Source organism: Pelophylax lessonae (assembly GCF_965119305.1).
Source record: "Pelophylax lessonae genome assembly, chromosome: 10".
Taxonomy (NCBI): Eukaryota; Metazoa; Chordata; class Amphibia; order Anura; family Ranidae; genus Pelophylax; species Pelophylax lessonae.
Genome location: NC_138777.1, coordinates 10133251 through 10156300, shown reverse-complemented (window position 1 = coordinate 10156300; position 23050 = coordinate 10133251). Strand labels below are relative to the sequence as shown.

Below are 23050 nucleotides of genomic sequence, written 5' to 3'. Positions count from 1 at the left end.
AAACAATTCAATACATGACATCACTTGAGAAGTTGACTTCTGTTGTACGAGAATTTTTGTATGAAAGTAACCTCTTCACTTTCCATACGGGACTAGCATCCAACAAAAACTAACAAATTAGTCTGATAATCTGATCATGTGTACGAGGCTTTAGTGGGTCGCAGTAACGGCCGATTTTCGCGTGGTCATCAAATATGAGTGATCGGGCATGTTGGAAATTTTTTGAAACACAAACCATTTTCTAATGAAAGGAGAATTGTGTGAAAAATATAATCGAAAAAGAAAAGCGCATGTTGCAAGAAAAGAAAATTCCTGGAAAGAAAAGAAAATTCCCAGTCGCAAAAATTATTTTCTGTAGCAACATGAGGTGAAGTTGAAGGTTTGGTTGGTTGAATTTGGAAATTAATGGTGGCGTCATCAGATCACAAAATTTCTGATTTTCGAAAGAAAATTCATTCGGGATTTGACCCATGTATGGCCAGCCTTATGCTGGCCATACACCATACGAAAAATCGTTCAAACTCATTTTCGAAAAACTAACACTCGGCCATGAGAGCAGACGATCATGCCATTGTGTAATGACCGATATCGTGTGATAATATAATAAAAAAGAAACGGTCATGAGCACAAGGAAAGAAAATTCCGATGTACTGTGTAGATACATACAAGTTCAATTAAGGTGATATTTTAGTCTTTTCGGGATTATTTATTAACAGCGGGCAACTTTTATAAGCCTCCATTTTGTTATTCTATCTAGATGTCATTACATTTTTTTTTAATGTTTAAATATGGCAAATATGTCTCTTGTAAATTATAAATAAATAAGCAAGGTCTTCTCATTGAACATCTCCATAAAGACATAGTTTTATTAATTTGGCGTGGAGGAACTGGAGTGTCCTGAATATAGTCCTGACCTCAACCCTACTGAACATCTTTGGCATGAATTGGAATGAATATAAATGAAAAAGTGCACTGATAAATGTGAGTGTGCTGCTACCAAAGGTGTATAAATCAAATAGTGTAAAAAAGTCTGGTGCGCTACTAAATTGCAATAAAATGAACAATGTAAGTGCCGGTTCACATTTGTGCGGCTGCGGCGATCGCATGTAATATCGGAGCGCACTGCTCCTTCATTACATGCGATCGGCTGTGCGGTGCGAATTCAGCCATACAATTTGTATGGCTAAATTTGCACTGTAATGGAAAGAAAGCTGCGCACAAAGAACAATGAGCTAAAAAAGGCTGCTAGTACAAAGTATATCAAACCAAAAAGACAATGTAAAGATGGTACAGCGCCACTAAATGGAATAACTAACTAAAGGAAAGGAGGTGAACCAATGTCCATAAGTCCATGTGGAGGAAAAGGATTCAAATCCTGAAAATGTAGCCACAGATCCAACAAAATTCTTGCAAATGGAGTTTCTTGGCAGAGATCACACAAACAATAAAGGATGTACCCTTACCAGACAGTTGGACTCCCTGTTAAGGAAGGTCAAACAGGCGTGCGAAGTCAGTCACCAGAAACAAATAGACAATCCAATTCCTCTCCGAACAGCCACAGAACATCCGGATAGGACCATGGAACCGGTAGACCTCAATGGACTCCAGGTGTACATAGGGGATGACCTCCAATAATACAAATGGGGGCGCACATGGTGAAGTATGTACGGATTTTTATTAATAAAAGAAAGGTAAAAAACTCACATGTAACTGCTTGATACAGGCATGTTAAGCGATTGATTGGCCGCGGCTGGAACAGCGTGACTGCATGGGGGCTAGCGTATCTGACGCGTTTCGTCCTGCAAAGGCGTTTTCAAAGGCAAAAGCCCCCCACATGCAGCACGCTTTTATAGGATGCCCCAGATCGTTTGGAATGCGGCCATGTTGTCACTTCCGGTGCGTGATGACGCACTTCCGCTTCCGGTGCGCGATGACGCACTTCCGCTTCTGGTGCGCGATGACGCACTTCCGCTTCCGGTGTGTGATGACACACTTCCGGTTTATCGATCAGCATCGCTGTGAGGCGGTGCTGAACTTACAGAAGCCTGGCGTAGGAAGCTCAAGAAAGAGGCAGAGAAGACAGTCAGCAATGGAGGATGCGCAAATTCGCACTGCACCCGCAGCAAAATCGCACATGGCCCTTTTTTTTAGCCGCATCAGGATCGGATCGCACAGTGGTTCACACTTGTGTGATCCGATCCTGTGCGAACTGTAAAGATCGCACTGCGATATGCAATCAAACTGGGGGTGTCGTTAACATTTCATTGACACCCCCAGCGTATCGCATATGGCAGTGTGAACTGCCAAGGGTGCATTTGCGATGCGGGAACAGGCTGCGAATTCGCAGCCTTCCCGCATCGCATAAGTGTGAACCGGCACTCAATCATGCATACAAAATAGTGTACAAATAATTTGAAACAATTTGAAACAAATGAAAATGTGAGTGAACAAAGTCTCTGGTTTCTCTTGCAAATCAATATAATGTGTTTTCCGTGAACAACTCCACCAGAAAAAAGCTAAATAGATGAATGTGCAAATGAAGTCCAGTGTTCATGTAAATTCCAAAAATAATCACTGGTGGCCGTGAGAAAACCAAGTGCTGCTGCAAATCAATGAACGTGACGTGAAAATCCCATCACCTGGTGAATTCACCGCTTACCAGTCTTAAAGAGGTTGTAAACCGAAAGAATTATTATTATTTTTTTTCACCCTGAAAGAGAAAGACATAATGAGCTAGTATGCACCGCATACTAGCTCATTATGAAATACTTACCTTAGAACGAGCCCCCGTCGTGCCGCCCACTTACCTGTATGACGGGCGACGTGTCCAGTCGCCCGTCTTTCGGGATTGCGGCATCCGGCCATCTGATTGGCCGGAGCCCCGGTGACGTCACTCCCGCGCACGCGCGCGGGAGCCGACGGTCACGGCACGGGACTCTGAAGGAACGGCACGAGCGGCCGTTTCTTCAGAGCGCATGCGCCAGCGACGTCACTGGCTGCATGTAAGGTAAATATCTCCTAATTGGTGCATGTTGAGGAGATATTTACAGTACCTATAGGTAAGCCTTATCATAGGCTTACCTATAGGTACAAGTTACAGAGGAGGGTTTACTTCCTCTTTAAGTAGATTTAAGGCAGATAGACAGAATATGAATCCAAAGGGACCTCTGTAGATAACCAAAGGGAGTGCTATGTTGGAATCCACCCTCGTGTGTGACAGGGGGGGGGGGGGGGAGCTGCTTACCAGATCCCACTGTTTCCAAACATGTAATGAGTGTAGACTCTCTCTGGATACATAAATGAGGGACTCCTGGTGTTTCCTGGTTCTTCTCTCGGACTGACACTCATATAAGGTGCACCATGAAAATGAGGGAAGAGACTAATAGTGCATTACCTTTTATCACATTTATTAGAAAAGTAAAGATTGCACTTACAGGAAAAAACGAAGATACAAGTTCTGTCTGGAGAGCGGCGACTGCCTGCAGTGCAAGCCGCGGCTGTTGTGATTGAGGGCGCGACTCCTCCTTCGCTCTGATGCATTTCCTCCCTATTGGGCTTCCACGGAGATAGGAGGGGCTATCTCCGTGGAAGCTCATAAGGGAGGAAACGCGTCAGAGCGAAGGAGGAGTCACACCGTCAATCACAACAGCCGCGGCTTGCACTGCAGGCAGTCGCCGCTCTCCAGACAGAACTTGTATCTTCGTTTTTTCCTGTAAGTGCAATCTTTACTTTTCTAATAAATGTGATAAAAGGTAATGCACTATTAGTCTCTTCCCTCATTTTCATGGTGCACCTTATATGAGTGTCAGTCCGACAGAAGAACCAGGAAACACCAGGAGTCCCTCATTTATGTATCCAGAGAGAGTCTACACTCATTACATGTTTGGAAACAGTGGGATCTGGTAAGCAGCTCAGTGTCACACACGAGGGTGGATTCCAACATAGCACTCCCTTTGGTTATCTACAGAGGTCCCTTTGGATTCATATTCTGTCTATCTGCCTTAAATCTACTTAAAGCTGGTAAGCGGTGAATTCACCAGGTGATGGGATTTTCACGTCACGTTCGTTGATTTGCAGCAGCACTTGGTTTTCTCATGGCCACCAGTGATTACTTTTGGAATTTACATGAACACTGGACTTCATTTGCACATTCATTTATTTAGCTTTTTTCTGGTGGAGTTGTTCATGGAAAACACATTATATTGATTTGCAAGAGAAACCAGAGACTTTTTTCACTCACATTTTCATTTGTTTCAAATTGATTCAAATTGTTTGTACACTATTTTGTATGCATGATTGACATTGTTCATTTTATTGCAATTTAGTAGCGCACCAGACTTTTTTACACTATGAATTGGAATGAACCAGGCCTTGGTTTAACTAGTTTGGTGTGGAGGAACTTGAGTCTCCTTGACCCCAACCCTTTAAGATGAATCTGAATAATCCAGGTCCTCTCATCTAACATCTCCATAAAAATATGATTTTATTAATTTGGCGTGGAGGAACTGGAATTTCCTGAACACATTCCTGACCTCAACCCTACCGAACAGCTTTGGGATTAATTGGAATGATCCTGGCCTTGGTTTGGTTAGTTGGGTGTGGAGGAACACAAGTGTCCTGCACAGAGCCTTGACATCGGCCCTTTGTGATAAATAGAAACATGCCAGGTCTTCTCATTCAACATCTCCATAAATGCATACCTAGTTAGGTGTGGAGGAACCGGAGTGTCCTGCATGGAGTCCTGACCTCAACCCTACTGAACATCTTTGGCATGAATTGGAATGAACCAGGCATTGTTTAAACTAGTTTGGTGTGGAGGAACTTGAGTGTCCTGCACAGAGCCTTGACCTCAACCCTTTGGCATAAATTGGAACAAGCCAGATCTTCTCACATAACATCTCCATAAAGACGTGTCTTGACTAGTTAGGTGTGCAGGAACCTGAGTGTCCTGCACAGAACCCTGACCTCAACCCATTGGAATAAACTAGGTCTTCTTATTCAATATCTCCATAAAGACATGGCATGACCAGTTTGGTGTGGAGGACCTGGAGTGTCCTGCACAGAGCCCTGACCTCAATCCTACTGAACACCAAGCCAGGTCTTCTCATCAACATCAGTACCTGACTTCACAATTCCCACAGACACGCTCCAACATCTTGTGGAAAGCTGTCCCAGAGAAGTGGAGGATGTTATACCCTCAAAGAGGGAACCAACCAGTGGCGGCTGGTGCTCGGTAATTTGGGGGGGGGGGGGGCGGTAAACCAATTTGGGGTAATTCGTTAATTCGGGGGAGGGGGGCAGCCGGCCTGCCTCCTTACCTCCTCCTGTCCAAGCCGGGGAGTGCTGGATGGCTGAGCCGCCTGCTGTGTGTCTCCTACCTCTTCCTGGCCAGTGGCCAGTAAGATTGCTTCTCCTTTTGGCCAATTGGGAAATGAGGTCTCACAACCCTCTTCCTGATTGGCTGGGAGGAGAATCAGTGTGACAAATAGCAAAAATGTATTTGCTATTGCCCTACAACTGGGTGGGATCGGAACGCAGTGCTCTGCCCCCCGAGCCCACACTTTTTTGAAGCCTATTAGAGCCTCTGGCTCTAATCAAGTGCTTTAAAATAAAATATCCTATTGGAATCCATGCGTCCAGCGCCCTGCATGTAGATTAGGGGCCAGACGCATGGATGGGGGGGCAGAGCCCCTGCGCCCCTAATGGAAAGGCCGCCACTGGAACCAATTCCATATTAATGGCCATGGTTTTGGCATGGGATGTCCAACGAGCTCATATGCAGTAGATGTGATAGGTGCCCTCACTCAAACAATATATTTTTTACATGAAAATGTTTCTATTTGGCTGGAGTTTACTTTTTACATAATATAAGCTCTTTGTGTAGTCTTGTGTCCTAAATTACATTTTTCTCCCCAGAAATAGAGCTACCCTTCAAGTAATTTATACTCATTTTTTGGTATATAAGATTACTCAGGTCTCATCAGTCTCTGGAAGACAACAGGGGAAAATGTCAGGTTTAATTTCAGGAAAGCGTCTTGGGAGAAGTGAGAAATTCGTGGTGACAGTGGTCAGATGATTGTATGGGATGACAATCAGAGGACGCCTAATAACATTCATTTACCGTCTGGAATGGAATCATGTGTATGTCGCATCTCGTGTCTTCCTGGAGCTGGCTGAGACTGATTTAACCTGAACATGTTCCTGCTAAGGGTGCGCTTCCCTTCCCGCCGCACATCGGAAAGCGTGTTGTTGCGGTAATCGGTGGATTACAAGATGAGAGAAATGATTGGAAAATACTAGAAAAAAAAAAAGTATTCCATGTCTATATACGCCTTTATTGTAAGTCCAAAACTGCAACTTTTACCTTCCCTTTGCTTATCACAAGCCCAACGTTCTGCCTTGCTCTTATTCTCTTACTTTTGGATTAAAGTCAAAAACTCTACAAATCTGCAAGAATAAACTCCTCAAATGATACATTGTACAGCAGAGGTGTGCACAATGGAAACATTTGTTTCCGATACGTTCCTTTACAGGGCAGTTACACCCCCTTCCTGCCCAGGCCAATTTTAGGCTTTTAGCGCTGTTGCATTTTGAATGACAATTGCGTGGTCACGCAACACTGTACCTAAACCAAATTTATGTCATTTTTCCCCACAAATAGAGCTTTCTTTTGGTGGTATTTGATCACCGCAAGGTTTTTTCTTTTTTGCTACACAATTAAAAAAAGACAGAAGTTTGAAAAAAAAATTTTTTTTATTTGTTATACAATTTTGTAAATAGATACGTTTTTTCCTGCACTGATGAGGAGGCACTGATGGGGTGGCACTAATATGCAGCACTGATGGGCACTGATAGGTGGCACTGATATGCAGTACTGATGGGCACTGATATGTGGCACTGATGGGTAGCACTGATATGCAGCATTGGTGGGCACTGATAGGCGGCACTGAAGGGCATTGATAGACGGCATTGATGGGCACTTATAGGTGGCACTGATGGGCACTGATATGTGGCACTGATGGGCGGCACTGATGGGCACCAATGTGCACTGATAGGCGGCACTGGTGGGCAATAATGGGCACTGGTGGGTGGCACTGACAAATGGCAATGATGGGCACTGGTGGGCAGCACTGATAGATGGCAATGGTGGGCAGCACTGTTGGGGAGGGCACTGGCATGCTCCCTGAGCCCTGATTGTAATCCCTGGTGGCTATGGTGGGCATCCCTGGTTGTCATGGGTGGGCATCCCTGGTGGTTCTAGTGGCACCCCCAAGGGTCTGCGCTGGTAATCAATGCTCTGATTACCAGCACAGACCCCCCCCCCCCCCTGTCAGGAGAGCCGCAGATTCATTTTATTCTATTCTGTTTTATTTTATTCTAGTCTTTTATATTCTGTTTTATTCTACTCTACTCTATTCTTTTATTTTCCATTCTGTTATTTTTTATTCTATTTTAGTTTAGTCTATTCTATCCTATTTTATTCTATTATTATTATTATACAGGATTTATATAGCGCCAACAGTTTGCGCAGCACTTTATAATATGAGGGAAGACGATACAATTCAATACAATTAAATACAGGAGGAATTGGACGCCCCTGCTCATTAGAGTTTACAATCTAGAAGGGAGGGTCAAGCGTCTACAAACTAGGGGAAAGATTTATGTAATTTTTATTATTTTTATTTCTACTAGTAATGACGGCGATCTGCGATTTTTTGCGGGACTGCGACATTGTGGCGCACAGATCGGACCCCTAACTGACATTTTTGACACTTTTGGGGGTACCAGTGACATTACTACAGTAATCAGTGCTAAAAATATGCACTGTTACTGTAATATTGACACTGGCAGGGAAGGGATTAACCCAGGGGTGATCAGAGGGTTAATTGTGAGCCTAAGGGGTGTTTTCTAACTCTATGGGGGAGGGACTTGTAAAATGAGCATAAAGATCTGTGTTCCTATATAGAAAGGATCAGATGCGCTCTGTGATCATTTCAGAGAGAACAATAATCAGATGTGTTTACAACAGCCGACCGTCCTTCTCTCTCAGCGGGAAGCGATCGCGGCTGTCAGGCGGCAATCGATGCTGCCAGTCCCGTGCATCGGCATCCCCGCTGCATGGGGGGGGTGGGGGGTTGGTTTGCACGCCTCCTAGGTGCTCTCCCACGGGCCGACATACCCCTATGTCCGTTCGCAGAGCCAAGCCAGCCTGACGCAGTAAATCTGCGGCGGGTGGTCGGCAAGCGGTTAAATGGAGATATACTTAGACTCTATGATGATCTTTGCTAATAAAAAATCAGTTGGGACCTCTTCAGATCCAACGGGCAGAAAATAACAGCTGTTGTATGAAGACGTTTGTTTACTAGATGTTTATTGCTGGGAAAACTCGCCAGTAAACAATTTCCTGAAGAAGCGGGCTGTTGCCCCGAGAAATGCACCTGCGTCGAATGCAATTTCTGCCGAGATTATCCACCACCCAACTGCTGCAGGGTGGACGGATAAGTTCAATTATTTGGAAATCATACTTTTCCTATATAGAGCTAAATGTCTATGTCTAGTATTTAATAGTTTTACTTTTATGTTTTTATGAATACTTTTTTGTATATCATTAAAATCACACTATATGTGCTTTTAACCACTTGCTGACCGCCGGCCGCAGTTTTGCTGTGGCAGGCTGGCTGGGCTGCGCGAATGGACGTAGGGGTACGTCGGTTCTCGGGGATGGTGCTGCAGGGCGAGCTCCCAACCCCACTAGGCAGTGGGGATGGCGATCCACAGGACAGGCAGCCGCGATTGCCACTGGGCATCTGCGATCATTCCCCGCTGAGAGAGAAGAACGGTCGGATATTGTAAACACAGCTGACCGTTCTTTTCTCTGAAATGATTACAGAGCGCCTGTGATCCTTCTATATAGGAACACAATTCTCTATGGTCGTTTCACAAGCCCATCCCCCCACAGTTAGAAAACACTACCTAGCTCACACTTAACCCTTTGATCGCCCCTGGGTTAACCCCTTTCCTGCCAGTGTCATTATTACAGTAACAGTGCATATTTGTAGCACTGATTACTGCAGTAATGTCACTGGTCCCCCCAAAAGTGTCAAAAATGTCAGTTACTGGACCGATCTGTCCGCCGCAAATGTTACAGTCCCGCTAAAAACTGCTGATCGCCGCCATTACTAGTTAAAAAAAAAAATGACATAAATCTTTCCCCCTAGTTAGTAGATGCGATAACTTTTGTGCAAACCAACCAAAATACACTCATTGGGTTTTTTTTTTTTTACCAAAAATATGTAGCAGAATACAAATTGGCCTAAAATGATGAAAAATTTTGATTTTATTTATTTATTTATTTTTTTGAGGAATGTTATATAGCAGAATGTGAAAATTTTTATTTATTTTTTTAGAATTGTTTCCGTTTTTTTTTTTTTTGGTTTATAGCACAAAAAATAAAAATCGCACAGGTGATCAAATACCAGCAAAAGAAATCTCTGTTTGTGGGAAAAAAGACATAAATTTTATTTGGGTACAGCGTCGCACGACCGGGCATTTTTTCGATAAAGTAACGCAGTGCCAATTTACAAAACATGGCCTGGTAATTAGGGGGCAAATCCTTCTGGTCCAGAACTGGTTAAGGTACCTTTAAAGTAGGGATAGACCGATATGTTTTTTTCAGGGCCTATACCGATATTTTGGTCACAACGTATCGGTATCGACTGATATGGGCCCGATATATTGTACATTCAAAGTTTGGAAAAATAAAGAAAATTTTTGACACAAATCTGGTACTGAACATGTTAATTTTTGTTTAATGCTTAATGGCTGGCTTGCTGGCACCCTGTGGTGGGTGGGTGGCTTGCTGGCACCCTGTGGTGGGTGGCTGGCTTGCTGGCACCCTGTGGTGGGTGGATAGCTGGCTGGCACCCTGTGGTCTGTGGGTGGCTGGCTGTCTGGCACCCTGTGGTGGGTGGGTGGCTGTCCGGCACCCTGTGGTGGGTGGCTGGCTTGCTGGCACCCTGTGGTGGGTGGCTAGCTGGCTGGCACCCTGTGGTAGATGGGTGGCTGGCTGTCTGGCACCCTGTGGTGGGTGGGTGGCTGGCTGTCTGGCACCCTGTGGTAGGTGGGTGGCTGGCACAGGAGCTGTGGGTGGCTGGCTGGCACAGGGCCTGTGGGCAGCTGGCTGGTACAATGCCTGTGGCTGGCTGGTACAGGGCCTGTGGGTGGCTGGCTGTCTGGCACCCTGTCTGTGGGTGGATGGCTGTCTGGCACCCTGTGGTGGGTGGCTGGCTGTCTGGCACCCTGTGGTGGGTGGGTGGCTGGCTGTCTGGCACCCTGTGGTAGGTGGGTGGCTGGCACAGGAGCTGTGGGTGGCTGGCTGGCACAGGGCCTGTGGGCAGCTGGCTGGTACAATGCCTGTGGCTGGCTGGTACAGGGCCTGTGGGTGGCTGGCTGTCTGGCACCCTGTCTGTGGGTGGATGGCTGTCTGGCACCCTGTGGTGGGTGGCTGGCTGTCTGGCTGTCTGGCACCCTGTGGTGGGTGGGTGGCTGGCTGGCTGGCACCCTGAAGTGGATGGGTGGCTGGCACAGGAGCTGTGGGTGGCTGGCTGGTACAGGGCCTGTGGGTTGGTGGGTGGCTGGCTGGTACAGTGCCTGTGGCTGGCTAGTACAGTGCCTGTGGCTGGCTAGTACAGGGCCTGTGGGTGGCTGGCTAGCTGGTACAGGGCCTGTGGTTGGCTGCCTGGTACAGGGCCTGTGGGTGGCTGGCTGACTGGTACAGGGCTTGTGGATGTGGGTGGCTGGCTGGCAATGGGCTGCTCTGGGTGGGTGTATGGCTGTGATACACTCCCGCGAGACTAGTCCCGACTCCAGACGAGGCTGTCCAAGGCGAGGGAGGTGGCTTAAGAAGGCAGAATGACATCACAAAAATATCGGCAATATCGGCCAGTTCCGGGGCCGTTACCGATATATCGGGGAAAGTGCATATCAGCCACCGATATATCGGCCTTGCCGATAATTGGTCAATTCTTACTTTACTGTAAAGTCCTCTATCTAGTATTTTAGGAATTTTGTACACATAGCTTCATAGGACGTGGTACCGGACAGAACTTTGTCCTCTATTGGGTTGATTCTTTCACCCTCTCCCAACAAACTTTCTTATTTCCTATATAAAAGCATCAGAAACTGTTTTGGTAGAAAAACAAAGGGCATTCTCCCCGCTCATATAACAGCTTATGACAACGATTCAACGAAGAATGAAGTCATCAATCTGTGTGAACATATTATTAAAACCAGACATTGAAGGTCAAAGCTATATTATATAAGTCTTTAATGCATAAGATTTGATCCCAAACAAAGAAAGATTGTTTTCTCAAAACTTGCATGCTTGCAAGACCGCCTGCATAGGGTGGGAGGAGAAGGCGCGGGGATGGGAATGTAGGAGGTAAACAGGATTAACTATTTCTCCTACCAGGAGACAGGGAATGCAGGTCCGCTGATAGGGGATGGGGGGCACCAGTCCTCCTGTATGGGGCCCTGGCACACAGGGGGGCCCGAACAGCAGAGGGAATCAGTGCAGTCGGACAGAGGGGCAATTACAGGATGCCCTGTGCGGCTCTCTGCGGCAGCTGAAAAACAATTTCTCTCCCTCTCTTTTATTTTCATTCTCTATTGTCACACAACTGGGTGGGCTCGGGCCCACTGCTCTGCGCCCCGAGCCCACCCTTTTCTTCTTTAGCCTGTGAGAGCCTCTGGATCTAATCACATGGCTAAAAAAAAAAAAAAAAGATCCATCGAACTCCATACGTCCGGCGCCCCGCAGGTAGATTAGGGGGCTGGATGCATGGATGGGGAGGCGGCGACCCTGTGCCCCGTATGACCAGCCGCCACTGGTGGAAGTGTGAGTTAGTGTTATGCAAAAATCATATAAAAGTTACCGCACTGATCATACAGATAATGTGCAAATAATCAGTGTGAATGATCATGTGCAAGTAATCCCAACTCTGTGCAAGTAATCACAATGTGCAAAGATTGCAATAAAGTGTGGTGCTAAATGTCTCAAATATTAGCAACTACTCATCCAGATAATGTATGTGTCCAAAAAATCCCATTCCAATGTGTGGTTCCCTTAAAATTGCTGCTAGGCTTGCTGGTCCTTATAGTGCCACCTGTGAAGTGACATTAATGTGACTCAACCCAATGGAAAAAATCAGTGTCTCAGCATGCAGTGGGTCTCGGTGTCTCCACTCGTGCCCCCCCCCCTGGTATCACACTCACCTTTCAACAGGGATATATCGCTTTTGAATAGATATACTGGTGTTTGTGCCTTCTCCACATCCGTTTACTGATTGTTTCCCCTCACTATATCCTCCAGTTATTCTTAGGGGGAATACAAACAACAGCCCCCGTAGTGTGAATCTGTTTAAAATTTTATTAAATAAAAGTGTACACATTTACATAAAAGTTTTACAAATCATGAGAGATGATATGAGGGATGCTTCCATGTTCCACGGCTGAAAACCGGAAGTTGCATAATGACGCTAGGCTTTGCCCTACGTGTTTTGTCACTCTGACGTCATCTGGAGCGGTCATTAAGGCTGGTTGGTAAGGCTGGTCGGTTAGTTGCAGGCTGATCGGTAAGGCTGGTTGGTTGGTTGCAGGCTGGTTGCTAAGACTGGTCGGTTGGTTGCAGGCTGGCCGGTAAGGCTTGTCGGTTGGTTGCAGGCTGGTCAGTAAGGCTGGTCGGTTAGTTGCAGGATGTTTGCTAAGACTGGTCTGTTGGTTGCAGGTTGCTCGGTAAGGCCGGATGGTTGGTTGCAGGCTAGTCTGTATGGCTGGTCAGTTGGTTGCAGCCTGGTCAGTAAGGTTGGTTGGTTGGTTGCAGGCTGGTCGGTTAGTTGCAGGCTGGTTGGTAACGCTGGTCAGTTGGTTGCAGGCTGTTTGGTAAGGCTTAAACAGTAACTCACCCTAGCTCCACCACACTATGGGAAGATAAAGAGCTAAGTGTTGGTGCTCAGGCTGAACGTCCAAACCAAATTTTATGTGAATAAAGTCGGCACACGAAAAGTCTTCTTCCAAGTAAAATACTTTATTCCAACATGGATAGCGGTGACTTGTCATGTTGTCACCGCTATCCATGTTGGAATAAAGTATTTTACTTGGAAGAAGACTTTTCGTGTGCCGGCTTTATTCACATAATGTTCGGTAAGGCTGGTCGGTTGGTTGCAGGCTGGTCAGTTGGTTGCAGACTGTTCAGTAAGGCTGGTCGGTTGGTTGAAGGCTGTTCCGTTAGGCTGGTTAGTTGGTTGCAGGCTGTTCAGTAAGGCTGGTCGGTTGGTTGCAGGCTGGTCTGTTGGTTGCAGGCTGTTCGGTAAGGCTGGTCGGTTGGCTACAGGCTGGTCAGTTGGCTGCAGGCTGGTCAGTAAGTTGAGCTGGGAGTATTCTTTGGTTGTGTTTTGACACGCGTCGCCCTTCCATGTGCTCCTTGCTGCCAAGACCAGTTATAGGTGAGGGCCGTGGTCATTTGTTTGTACTAAAAGTATACAATCCCCCTTTTCCATCTCAGAGGGTTGCTATTGTATGCGTACCATATATATATATATATATATATACTGTATATAACAGGCTAGGTGTCGCATTGGAAGTCGCAGGTCGCCTCTGATTGCAGCAAATCCTTGATGAATTCCGGTATATATCTCTGTGATTTGCAAAACATTATTGAATCAAATTGTATTCCCTATATATGGAACCATACGGCTGGATCTGCCGTCAGTCTAGTTCCCCGCCACGTCCTGGCGCAGTGTTTGCCACCTGAGCTGTTTCCCAGTTTTGCAGCAGCGGCGTCGTGTCACAGCTGTGCAGAGAAACTCGCGCTTCGCAGGGCAAGGTGGTAAAATGTCACAGGCCGCATAGAAGCTTGTGAGCAGTAAGTTCGCCTGACACTTTGATGGATGCCGGCGACATTTGTGCCCGCACGCCTCGGGGAAATCACTTGTAAATTATTGGCTAACAAAGACCGTCTGTACGACTCCGGCTCTTGGCCGGGTCGTGCAAAAATGAAACACGTCCTGGAAGAAGCAGATAAACTATTTAAATTCTGCGGCGGGGAATTGCGAGGCCGCGCCGCGGCTGGAACGTTGTGCTGTATTCCTAACAAGAGCCCAGCAAGTGGAAATCAAAAGGGCTTTTATCTCATTATGTGCCCTTTACTTTATTATTTGATATTATTCAGAGTTTAAAAACGTTTTTTTTGTTGAATTTGGCGGTCCCTAGTCAGCGAATTGACCATCTCCTTTTCATTGAGGATTTTAGTTCAGGTGGAACTACTTAAATCCACAGTTGTAGCGGCTCCTCTCCTGGACTGAAATGGCTTCCTCTGATTTGTCTGCACACTGTGAGCTTCTTACAATGTGCATTAGAAGCTGCAGCAAGTCAGATAGAGCGCCCCCTCTCCCCTCTCCTCTCCCCTCCCCCTCTCCCTCCTCTCCCCCTCCCTCTCCTCCCCTCCCTGCACCTCCTCTCTCCCTCTCCCTCCCTCCCCCTCTCCTCTCCTCCCCTCTCCCTCCTCTCTCCTCTCCCCCTCCCCTCCCCTCCCCTCTCCCTCCCCTCCCCTCCCCTCTCCTCTCCCTCCCCTCTCCCCCTCCCTCTCCTCCCCTCCCCTCTCCCTCCACTCCCTCCCCCTCTCCTCTCCTCCCCTCTCCTCTCCCTCTCTCTCTCTCTCTCCCCTCCCCTCCCTTCTCCCTCTCCTCTCCCTCTCCTCTCCCTCTCTCTCTCCCCTCCCCTCCCTTCTCCCTCTCCTCTCCCTCTCCTCTCCCTCCTCTCTCCCTCCCCTCTCCTCTCCCTCTCCCTCCCTCCTCTCTCCCTCCCCTCTCTCTCTCTCTCTCCCCTCCCCTCCCCTCTCCCTCTCCTCTCCCTCTTTCCCTCCCTCAGGTGCGATTCAGGTGCAAATTTTTACTTGAATTCACACCTGAATCGGAAACCCCAAATCACACAGGACTCTTTTCAAAAATGGACCGCAGCTGCCCTGGACATGTGTGAACCGGCTCCATTTAAGGCCGTCCCGATTCAGATGTTATGTGAAGCGGATGCAGTTAAAACGCATCCGATTCACATATATGTGAACCAAGCCTTGAAGTTTGGAAAGGATGCGAGTACCACACCAGCTTATATAGTTCCTTAAAAGATTTAATTTGCAACAGCCACTGTGTTTCAGGGGCTCTGCACTCCCCCTTCTTCGGGGGTAAAAAAATACACTATAGTACCAAAAGTATTGGGACGCCTGCCTTTACACACACATGAACTTTAATGGCATCCCAGTCTTAGTCCGTAGGGTTCAATATTGAGTTGGCCCACTATTTGCAGCTATAACAGCTTCAACTCTTCTGGGAAGGCTGTACACAAGGTTTAGGAGTGTGTCTATGGGAATGTTTGGCCATTCTTCCAGAAGTGCATTTGTGAGGTCAAGTACTGATGTTGGATGAGAAGGCCAGGCTTGCAGTCTCTGTTCTTTTTCTTCCCAAAGGTGTTTTATTGGGTTGAGGTCAGGACTTTGTGCAGGCCAGGCAAGTTTCTCCACCCCAAACTCGCTCATCCATGTCTTTATGGACCTTTCTTTGTGCACTGGTGGGCAGTCATGTTGGACCAGGAAGGGGCCATCCCCAAACTGTTTCCACAATGTTGGGAGCATGAAATTGTCCAAAATGTCTTGGTATGCTGACGCCTTAAGAGTTCCCTTTACTGGAACTAAGGGGCCAAGCCCAACCCCTGAAAAACAATCCAGCACCATAATCCCCCCTCCACCATATTATTTGGAGGGGTGGCCCAATACTTTTGTCAATAGAGTCCGGACCTCAACCCGATAGAACACCTTTGGGATGAATTAGAGCGGAGACTGCGAGCCAGGCCTCCTCGTCCAACATCAGTGTCTGACTTCACAAATGCGCTTCTGGAAGAATGGTCAAACATTCCCATAGACACCAGTGGCGGCTGGTGCTTAATTTACTGGGGGGCGGCCCACAGCCCCCCCAGCCCCCCCCAGCCAGCCAACCACATAACCCCCCCATCGATCGATCGATCGCCTGTCAGGCCCCCCGCCAGCCCCTGCACTTACCCCATGCAGGTGGCATCTTCACCCCTGCGACTCTTCCAGAGTCCCGGCAGTCAATTCTCCTCCCGGCCAATCAGGAGTTAGGACTCGCGGCCAATCCGGTTTCAGGACTCCCAGCCAATCACAACTCAGGACCCGCTTCATAATTGGCCATGAGGAGAACAGGGAGACATTAGGGAATATTATTTTGCTAATGTCACAAAACTGGGTGGGCTTTGGGTGCAGTGCTCTGTGCCCCAAACCCACCCTTTTTGAAGCCAAGTACAGCATCCGGCTCTAATCATGTGCTTCTAAAAAAAAAAAAAAAAAGACCCATTGGAATCCATGCATTCGGTGCCCTGCACATAGGTTAGGGGGACGGCGCCCCTGTGCCCTGTATGGACGGGCCGCCACTGATAGACACACTCCTTAACCTTGTGGACAGCCTTCCCAGAAGAGTTGAAGCTGTTATAGCTGCAAAGGGTGGGCCAACTCAATTTTGAACCCTATGGACTAAGACTGGGATCCCAATAAAGTTCATGTGCGTATAAAGGCAGGCGTCCCAATACTTTTGGAAATATAGTGTAAATCATGAAGGTGCCTGGAATGAAAAATCCCCCAAAACGCATTGGCTGTTGCGAAATAATATCTTTCAAAGGACTATACAAGCTGATGTGGCACTTCCATCCTTTCAAAAAAATACCCCACAAATACTAATGAGCAGCCTCAAGGATTGCAAACCAGCCATCACGTCTCCATTGTTCTAGTTCAGGGCTTCTACATCACAAAGATTGTATGTGCCTTTAACACTAAGGCCCCTTTCACAGGCCAGGCGGACTCCGTTTTTCTCAGTGGGGGATTGATCCGCCGATCCCCCGCTGAGCAGGCAGATGTCAGCTGTGTCTCTGCGCTGTGTGGCGGAGACACAGCGGTCAGGTCCCCATTCTTCTCTATGGGGGAATCGAATGGGAACGGATGGTCTGTCCATTCTCATCCGTCCGGTTTTGTCGGATCGGATGTCAGCAACATGTCTCCGCTGACATCCGATGCCCCATAGAGATGCATGGAGGATCCGTTCAGATCCGCCAAAAAAACTGACAGGCGGATCTGAACTGACTCCGTGTGTGAAAGGGGCCTTAGTCTTATGGCCTGAATACACGATTAGAATATCGCCTGATCGTTCGACCACCGACTTTTGAAAAAGTATTTGTCGGTTTAAAACGTTGCCAACATACACGGTCCGAATATTGCCCGACCGTTGCCCGGCGACCATCGAAACAGAGTTCGTCGGTCGAAAACGTTGCCAACACTAACGATCCAAAAAAGAGGTTATACAGATTTAAACTGAACGACCTCAACACCAACGTATAGAATATCGTTCTTTCGCAAACGAGACGACAGAATTTTTCGTGTTTTTCAAACGGTATTTTTCGTTCACAATATCGATATCGCTCATTGATGGCTGGGCATTAACGAGTAGAATATCGGCCGATCGCTCGCTGAACGGAAATTTTTGGCCGATTTTCTTATTGTGTATTCCAGCCATTAGGATGTATCCAATTACCTTGTGGATCAGGAAAGTCCCCCCCGTTGGAGTGGATAGTCCATGCTTTATAAGAGTTTTTTTGGCTGCCTCTGGATCAATTGTCAGTATGAAATTCTATTAATCTTTTTATAATGGTTGAACTCAATGGACTTTTTTCAGCCCGAGTAACAATGTAGCTATATTTGTCTATCCGTATCTCTGGTTCCATCCATCTGTCGCTCCGCCTGTCTCCTTATCTGTTGGAATGGAAAAATACAACCCCGTTCCTTGCTATTTCTCTTAGAATTTCTTGTTTCTTCTTGTCGAAGTCCATCCTTCAACAGAATGTGTTCACCTTCATCCTTCATCTTAGCGTTCCATCCTCCCACCTTGGCGCACTTTCCGCCTCGCTTTTCCTGGACAGGCCAGCTCGCTGACTCATCCTTTTCTCTTGTCTTGCAGCTTCTTTGAACTGGAGAGCAGCGGTTTAAGGGATGAAATCAGATACCACTACAGATATAATGGAAAGTCGAGGACAGAAGCTTTCCCCTACCGTCTGGCGGATGGACAGTGGCACAAAGTGGCTTTGACGGTCAGCGCCTCTCATATCCTGCTTCATGTCGACTGCAACAAGTAAGTTACTGAGTGTTTGGTTGTCAAAGTTGTAGAGTTAGGGTATGAAGGAATTTTTTTCTGTCTAATTTTTGTTGAAATGTAAAAAATTACAGATTGATTAACCCAGCCAAGATTCCATGGAACCCTAGAGTTCCCCCATAGGTTTCTAGGGGTCCCTTGAGCAATTAATGCCTCTCGGATAAGTAAAAACTAACGATGAATCTTCCCCATTCTATCATATCTTCAATTAGAACTAAAGGCAAAACTTTTTTTTTTTTCATTATAACCCTTTTAGTTTTTTGGAGGTTTTTTTTTTGTAATCTGTGTTCATAGGTGTGGGCAGCCTATTGCATTAGGGTGGGCACCCCAAAGCTTAAATACGCGTGTGTGTGTGTGTATGTATATATATATATATATGTGTGTATATATATATATATATACACAAATATATATATATATATTGTGACAGGAAGTCAGGTAAATCTGGGAATGTAGTCACTGAGAGGAGACACATTCCCACCTGCTTAGAAAGTCCATTAATTAATTTAGGGTGTTGGCTACAGAGCTAGCCAGCAGGAAGTTGAAAGGCCTTCACCTGTTCAGAATGAGGGAGTTAAGGCTCTATAATTTGTTCAGAGAAAGTCCTATTGTTTGCTGCCTCCAGAAGCTGCATCCTGAAGCCATGTGGGCTGGGAGCAGGAGGACAGTCAGCGTGTGCCTCCCGACAGGATGTGTGGGCCTGGGAGAAGACCCCCCGGAGTGATGTGTGCCCGGGACGGTAACCAAGGGTGAATACGTCTCAAAGGTGAGAAGACGAAGTGTTTCTGTGTGAAAGAAACAAAAGGACTGTGTTGCCCTGTGAAACTATTATAAAAGGACTATTGAGTGTCCGCTGGAGGACAAGGAAGTCTGCCCGACGGTAGGTTGGAGACAGACACTTAGGCAGGTTCCAGTTGTGAGAAGGTAGCCGCCCACAGAGGCAAGGATTTATTTTCTGTTTTATTTTATTTTGGATGTTTTGCTGCATACAGCCTGGTGAAGAAAACACCATTTAATAAACCACACTGTTTGTTTGCAAGCACTTGTCGGCTACCTCTCTGGGAAAACGCACCCCCCAAGGGGTCATCCACACCCGCCACCGAGCAAATCCCTTACATATGGTGGAGGTATGCAGTGGGCATAAGCAGAGATCCCTGCAAGGAAGTGCAAATGTTTGATGAACTGTATCTGGTGCATGAGATTGCACAATCTATGTGTGCAGGAGAGAAGATCCTGACAGAAAAAAAAAAAGTGTTTTAAAGAGACAGCGGTCTCAAAATTATTTGATGAACTTTGTTGTGTCTGGTGCAAGTGACTGCACAAACTGTGTGTGCAGGAAAAGAGATCTTGCAAGAGAGAGAGAAAAACTACATGTGTTAAAGAGACAGTGGTCTGAAAAATTTTTGCTGGACTGTGAAAAATTTGTTTGTGGAGTTATTGAAGATGGGGCGTTCAAAACGCCTGAAGAATGCAAAGATAGATGAAATGAGAGACCGGATTCTATGGATGGAGGGGATGTTACCGTCTGAACCAGCCCCATCCATGCCTAAAGAGAGTCTACTAAAGAGGAAGGGTGTTGTCCCTAGCAACACTGATGAAACTGCTATGGAGACGCAGTGTGCTCAGATGAAAAGTAAACCCAAAATGGGGGAGATGCTGAAACAACGGAGCTTTGCAGCTCAACAAAAGGCTCATCAAGAGAGCATGGCAGGCTGGAAACAGAGACGCCAGCAGCCAATGGAGGCCATCGGTTTGGAGGAAACCGAGTATGTGTGCAGGGCTGAGTTGGATGCCTTGCAACAGAAAATGGAAGAAAAGGAACAAGCCTTGGAATTGCTTAAAATGGAGCATAGAAACTTGCAGGAAATGAATGAACTACTCAAGTCTCATGTGTTACAGTGGGAAGAATCCACTGCTCTTCTTTTGGTCGAGTTGCAAAAACGCAGAGAGACTATAATGGAGAAAGATACCATCCTCATGGAAAAGGAAAGTGAAATTCAGACTTTGCAGAAGCAAAGCATGTGTGAAATGTTGGAGTTGCGTAATCAGCTGGAAAAAAGTCTTCAGTGTTTGGAAGTTACAAAAATAGACCTGCAGGAGTCGCAGGAACAGAATGTCGCTCTGAAAACGACATTGTCTCTCAGCGACAACGAGAAAAGTGAAAGAGAGGCTAAATTACTGAGTACTGTGTATGAGCTCACTACTTTGAGCAATGTGGTAAATGAATGGCGTGCGGACTGTGAAAGTTGGAAAGGGGAAGCCCAACGTGTCCAGCACCAGTTAAAGGAGAAAGAAGCCTGTGTGGCAGAATTACATTCTTATTCCCAGATGCTAGCCAATGAGGTGAAGGCTCTTATGCAGGGAAAAGGAGATTGTGAACATAAGAGGGAAAAAGTAGAGGCACAGCTTCTGGAATCGCAAGTCAAGGTGTCAGAAGGTGACCGATTGTGTGCTAAGCTGTCAGAGAAGGCAAACCGATTGCAGGTTGAGTTGGACAGTGTCACAAATCGGCTTTCTCAAGCAGACCGCAAATCTAGAGAAATTGCGGAAGATTTTTCTATCTTGGAATCGCAGCTGCAAGACACGCAGGAACTCTTACAGGAAGAGAGGTGTCAAAGGCTGAGTTTTAGCACAAAGCTCAAACAAATGGAAGATGAGAAAAATGGCTTCCAGAATTGTTGACATTGTTGCAGATTTATTAAAAAAGAAAAACTGAAATATCACATGGTCCTAAGTATTCAGACCCTTTGCTGTGACACTCATATATTTAACTCAGGTGCTTTCCATTTCTTCTGATCATCCTTGAGATGGTTCTACACCTTCATTTGAGTCCAGCTGTGTTTGAATATACTGATTGGACTTGATTAGGAAAGCCACACACCTGTCTATATAAGACCTTCCAGATCACAATGCATGTCAGAGCAAATGAGAATCATGAGGTCAAAGGAACTGCCTAAAAGAGCTCAGAGACAGAATTGTGGCAAGGCACAGATCTGGCCAAGGTTACAAAAAGATTTCTGCTGCACTTAAGGTTCCTAAGAGCACAGTGGCCTCCATAATCATCAAATGGAAGACGTTTGGGACGACCAGAACCCTTCCTAGAGCTGGCCGTCCGGCCAAACTGAGCTATCGGGGGAGAAGAGCCTTGGTGAGAGAGGTAAAGAAGAACCCAAAGATCACTGTGGCTGAGCTCCAGAGATGCAGTCAGGAGATGGGAGAAAGTTGTAGAAAGTCAACCATCACTGCTGCCCTCCACCAGTCGGGGCTTTATGGCAGAGTGGCCCGACGGAAGCCTCTCCTCAGTGTAAGACACATGAAAGCCCGCATGGAGTTTGCTAAAAAAACACCTGAAGGACTCCAAGATGGTGAGAAATAAGATTCTCTGGTCTGATGAGACCAAAATAGAACTTTTTGGCCTTAATTCTAAGCGGTATGTGTGGAGAAAACCAGGCACTGCTCATCACCTGTCCAATACAGTCCCAACAGTGAAGCATGGTGGTGGCAGCATCATGCTGTGGGGGTGTTTTTCAGCTGCAGGGACAGGACGACTGGTTGCAATCGAGGGAAAGATGAATGCGGCCAAGTACAGGGATATCCTGGACAAAAACCTTCTCCAGAGTGCTCTGGACCTCAGACCGGACTGAAGGTTTACCTTCCAACAAGACAATGACCCTAAGCACACAGCTAAAATAACGAAGGAGTGGCTTCACAACAACTCCGTGACTGTTCTTGAATGGCCCAGCCAGAGCCCTGACTTAAACCCAATTGAGCATCTCTGGAGAGACCTAAAAATGGCTGTCCACCAACGTTTACCATCCAACCTGACAGAACTGGAGAGGATCTGCAAGGAGGAATGGCAGAGGATCCCCAAATCCAGGTGTGAAAGACTTGTTGCATCTTTCCCAAAAAGACTCCTGGCTGTATTAGATCAAAAGGGGGCTTCTACTAAATACTGAGCAAAGGGTCTGAATACTTAGGACCATGTGATATTTCAGTTTTTCTTTTTTAATAAATCTGCAACAATGTCAACAATTCTGTGTTTTTCTGTCAGTATGGGGTGCTATGTGTACATTCATGAGGAAGAAGAATGAACTTAAATGATTTTAGCAAATGGCTGCAATATAACAAAGAGTGAAAAATTTAAGGGGGTCTGAATACTTTCCGTACCCACTGTATATATATATATATATATATATATATATATATATATATATATATATATATACACACACACACATATATATTTATATACATATATATGTATATATATATATACACACACACATATATATTTATATATATTTATATATATTTATATATATATATATATATATATATATATATATATATATATATATATATATACATACATACATATATATATAGCAGTAGGGCAACTGACAGTGTTAGTAGAGCAGTATGGTGTCAGTAGGGCAAAGATTGGTGTCAGTAGTATATTTTTATTATTTTTTTATTATTACTTTTTTTTTACAATTGTATTTATTTTTACATTTCTTTTTTTTTGCAATAATCCTTTATTATTTTTTATTTTTTATAGGAGCCTCATTGGGGGGCTTTAATGAAATATCAGGGTTTAAAACAGACCCCTGATGTCTCACTTTTAAAACAGAGGATGGGACTGAGGACAGAATTTAATTTCTAATTTCTAATTGGTGATTGGTAACCGCTATCTTTAGGTCAAGAAAAGGAATTCTCTCACTACTTATTTTGTAAGATAAAGCAATGCCTCTATCATTGTCATTCAGTTGGGTCATGAAATTCTGTAATGT

The 23050-nt window shown here is 45.9% G+C and overlaps 1 protein-coding gene across 2 annotated transcripts in view; it reads left to right on the top strand.

Annotated features, from left to right (window-relative positions):
- NELL1 (neural EGFL like 1) overlaps window positions 1-23050 on the top strand; it is a 1211404-nt gene that overhangs the window by 288698 nt on the left and 899656 nt on the right. For both annotated transcript variants that reach the window (XM_082270280.1, XM_082270281.1), the window contains exon 4: window positions 18069-18239. In XM_082270280.1, coding sequence (XP_082126406.1) covers window positions 18069-18239 — 171 coding nt within the window. The remainder of the gene's footprint in view (window positions 1-18068; window positions 18240-23050) is intronic.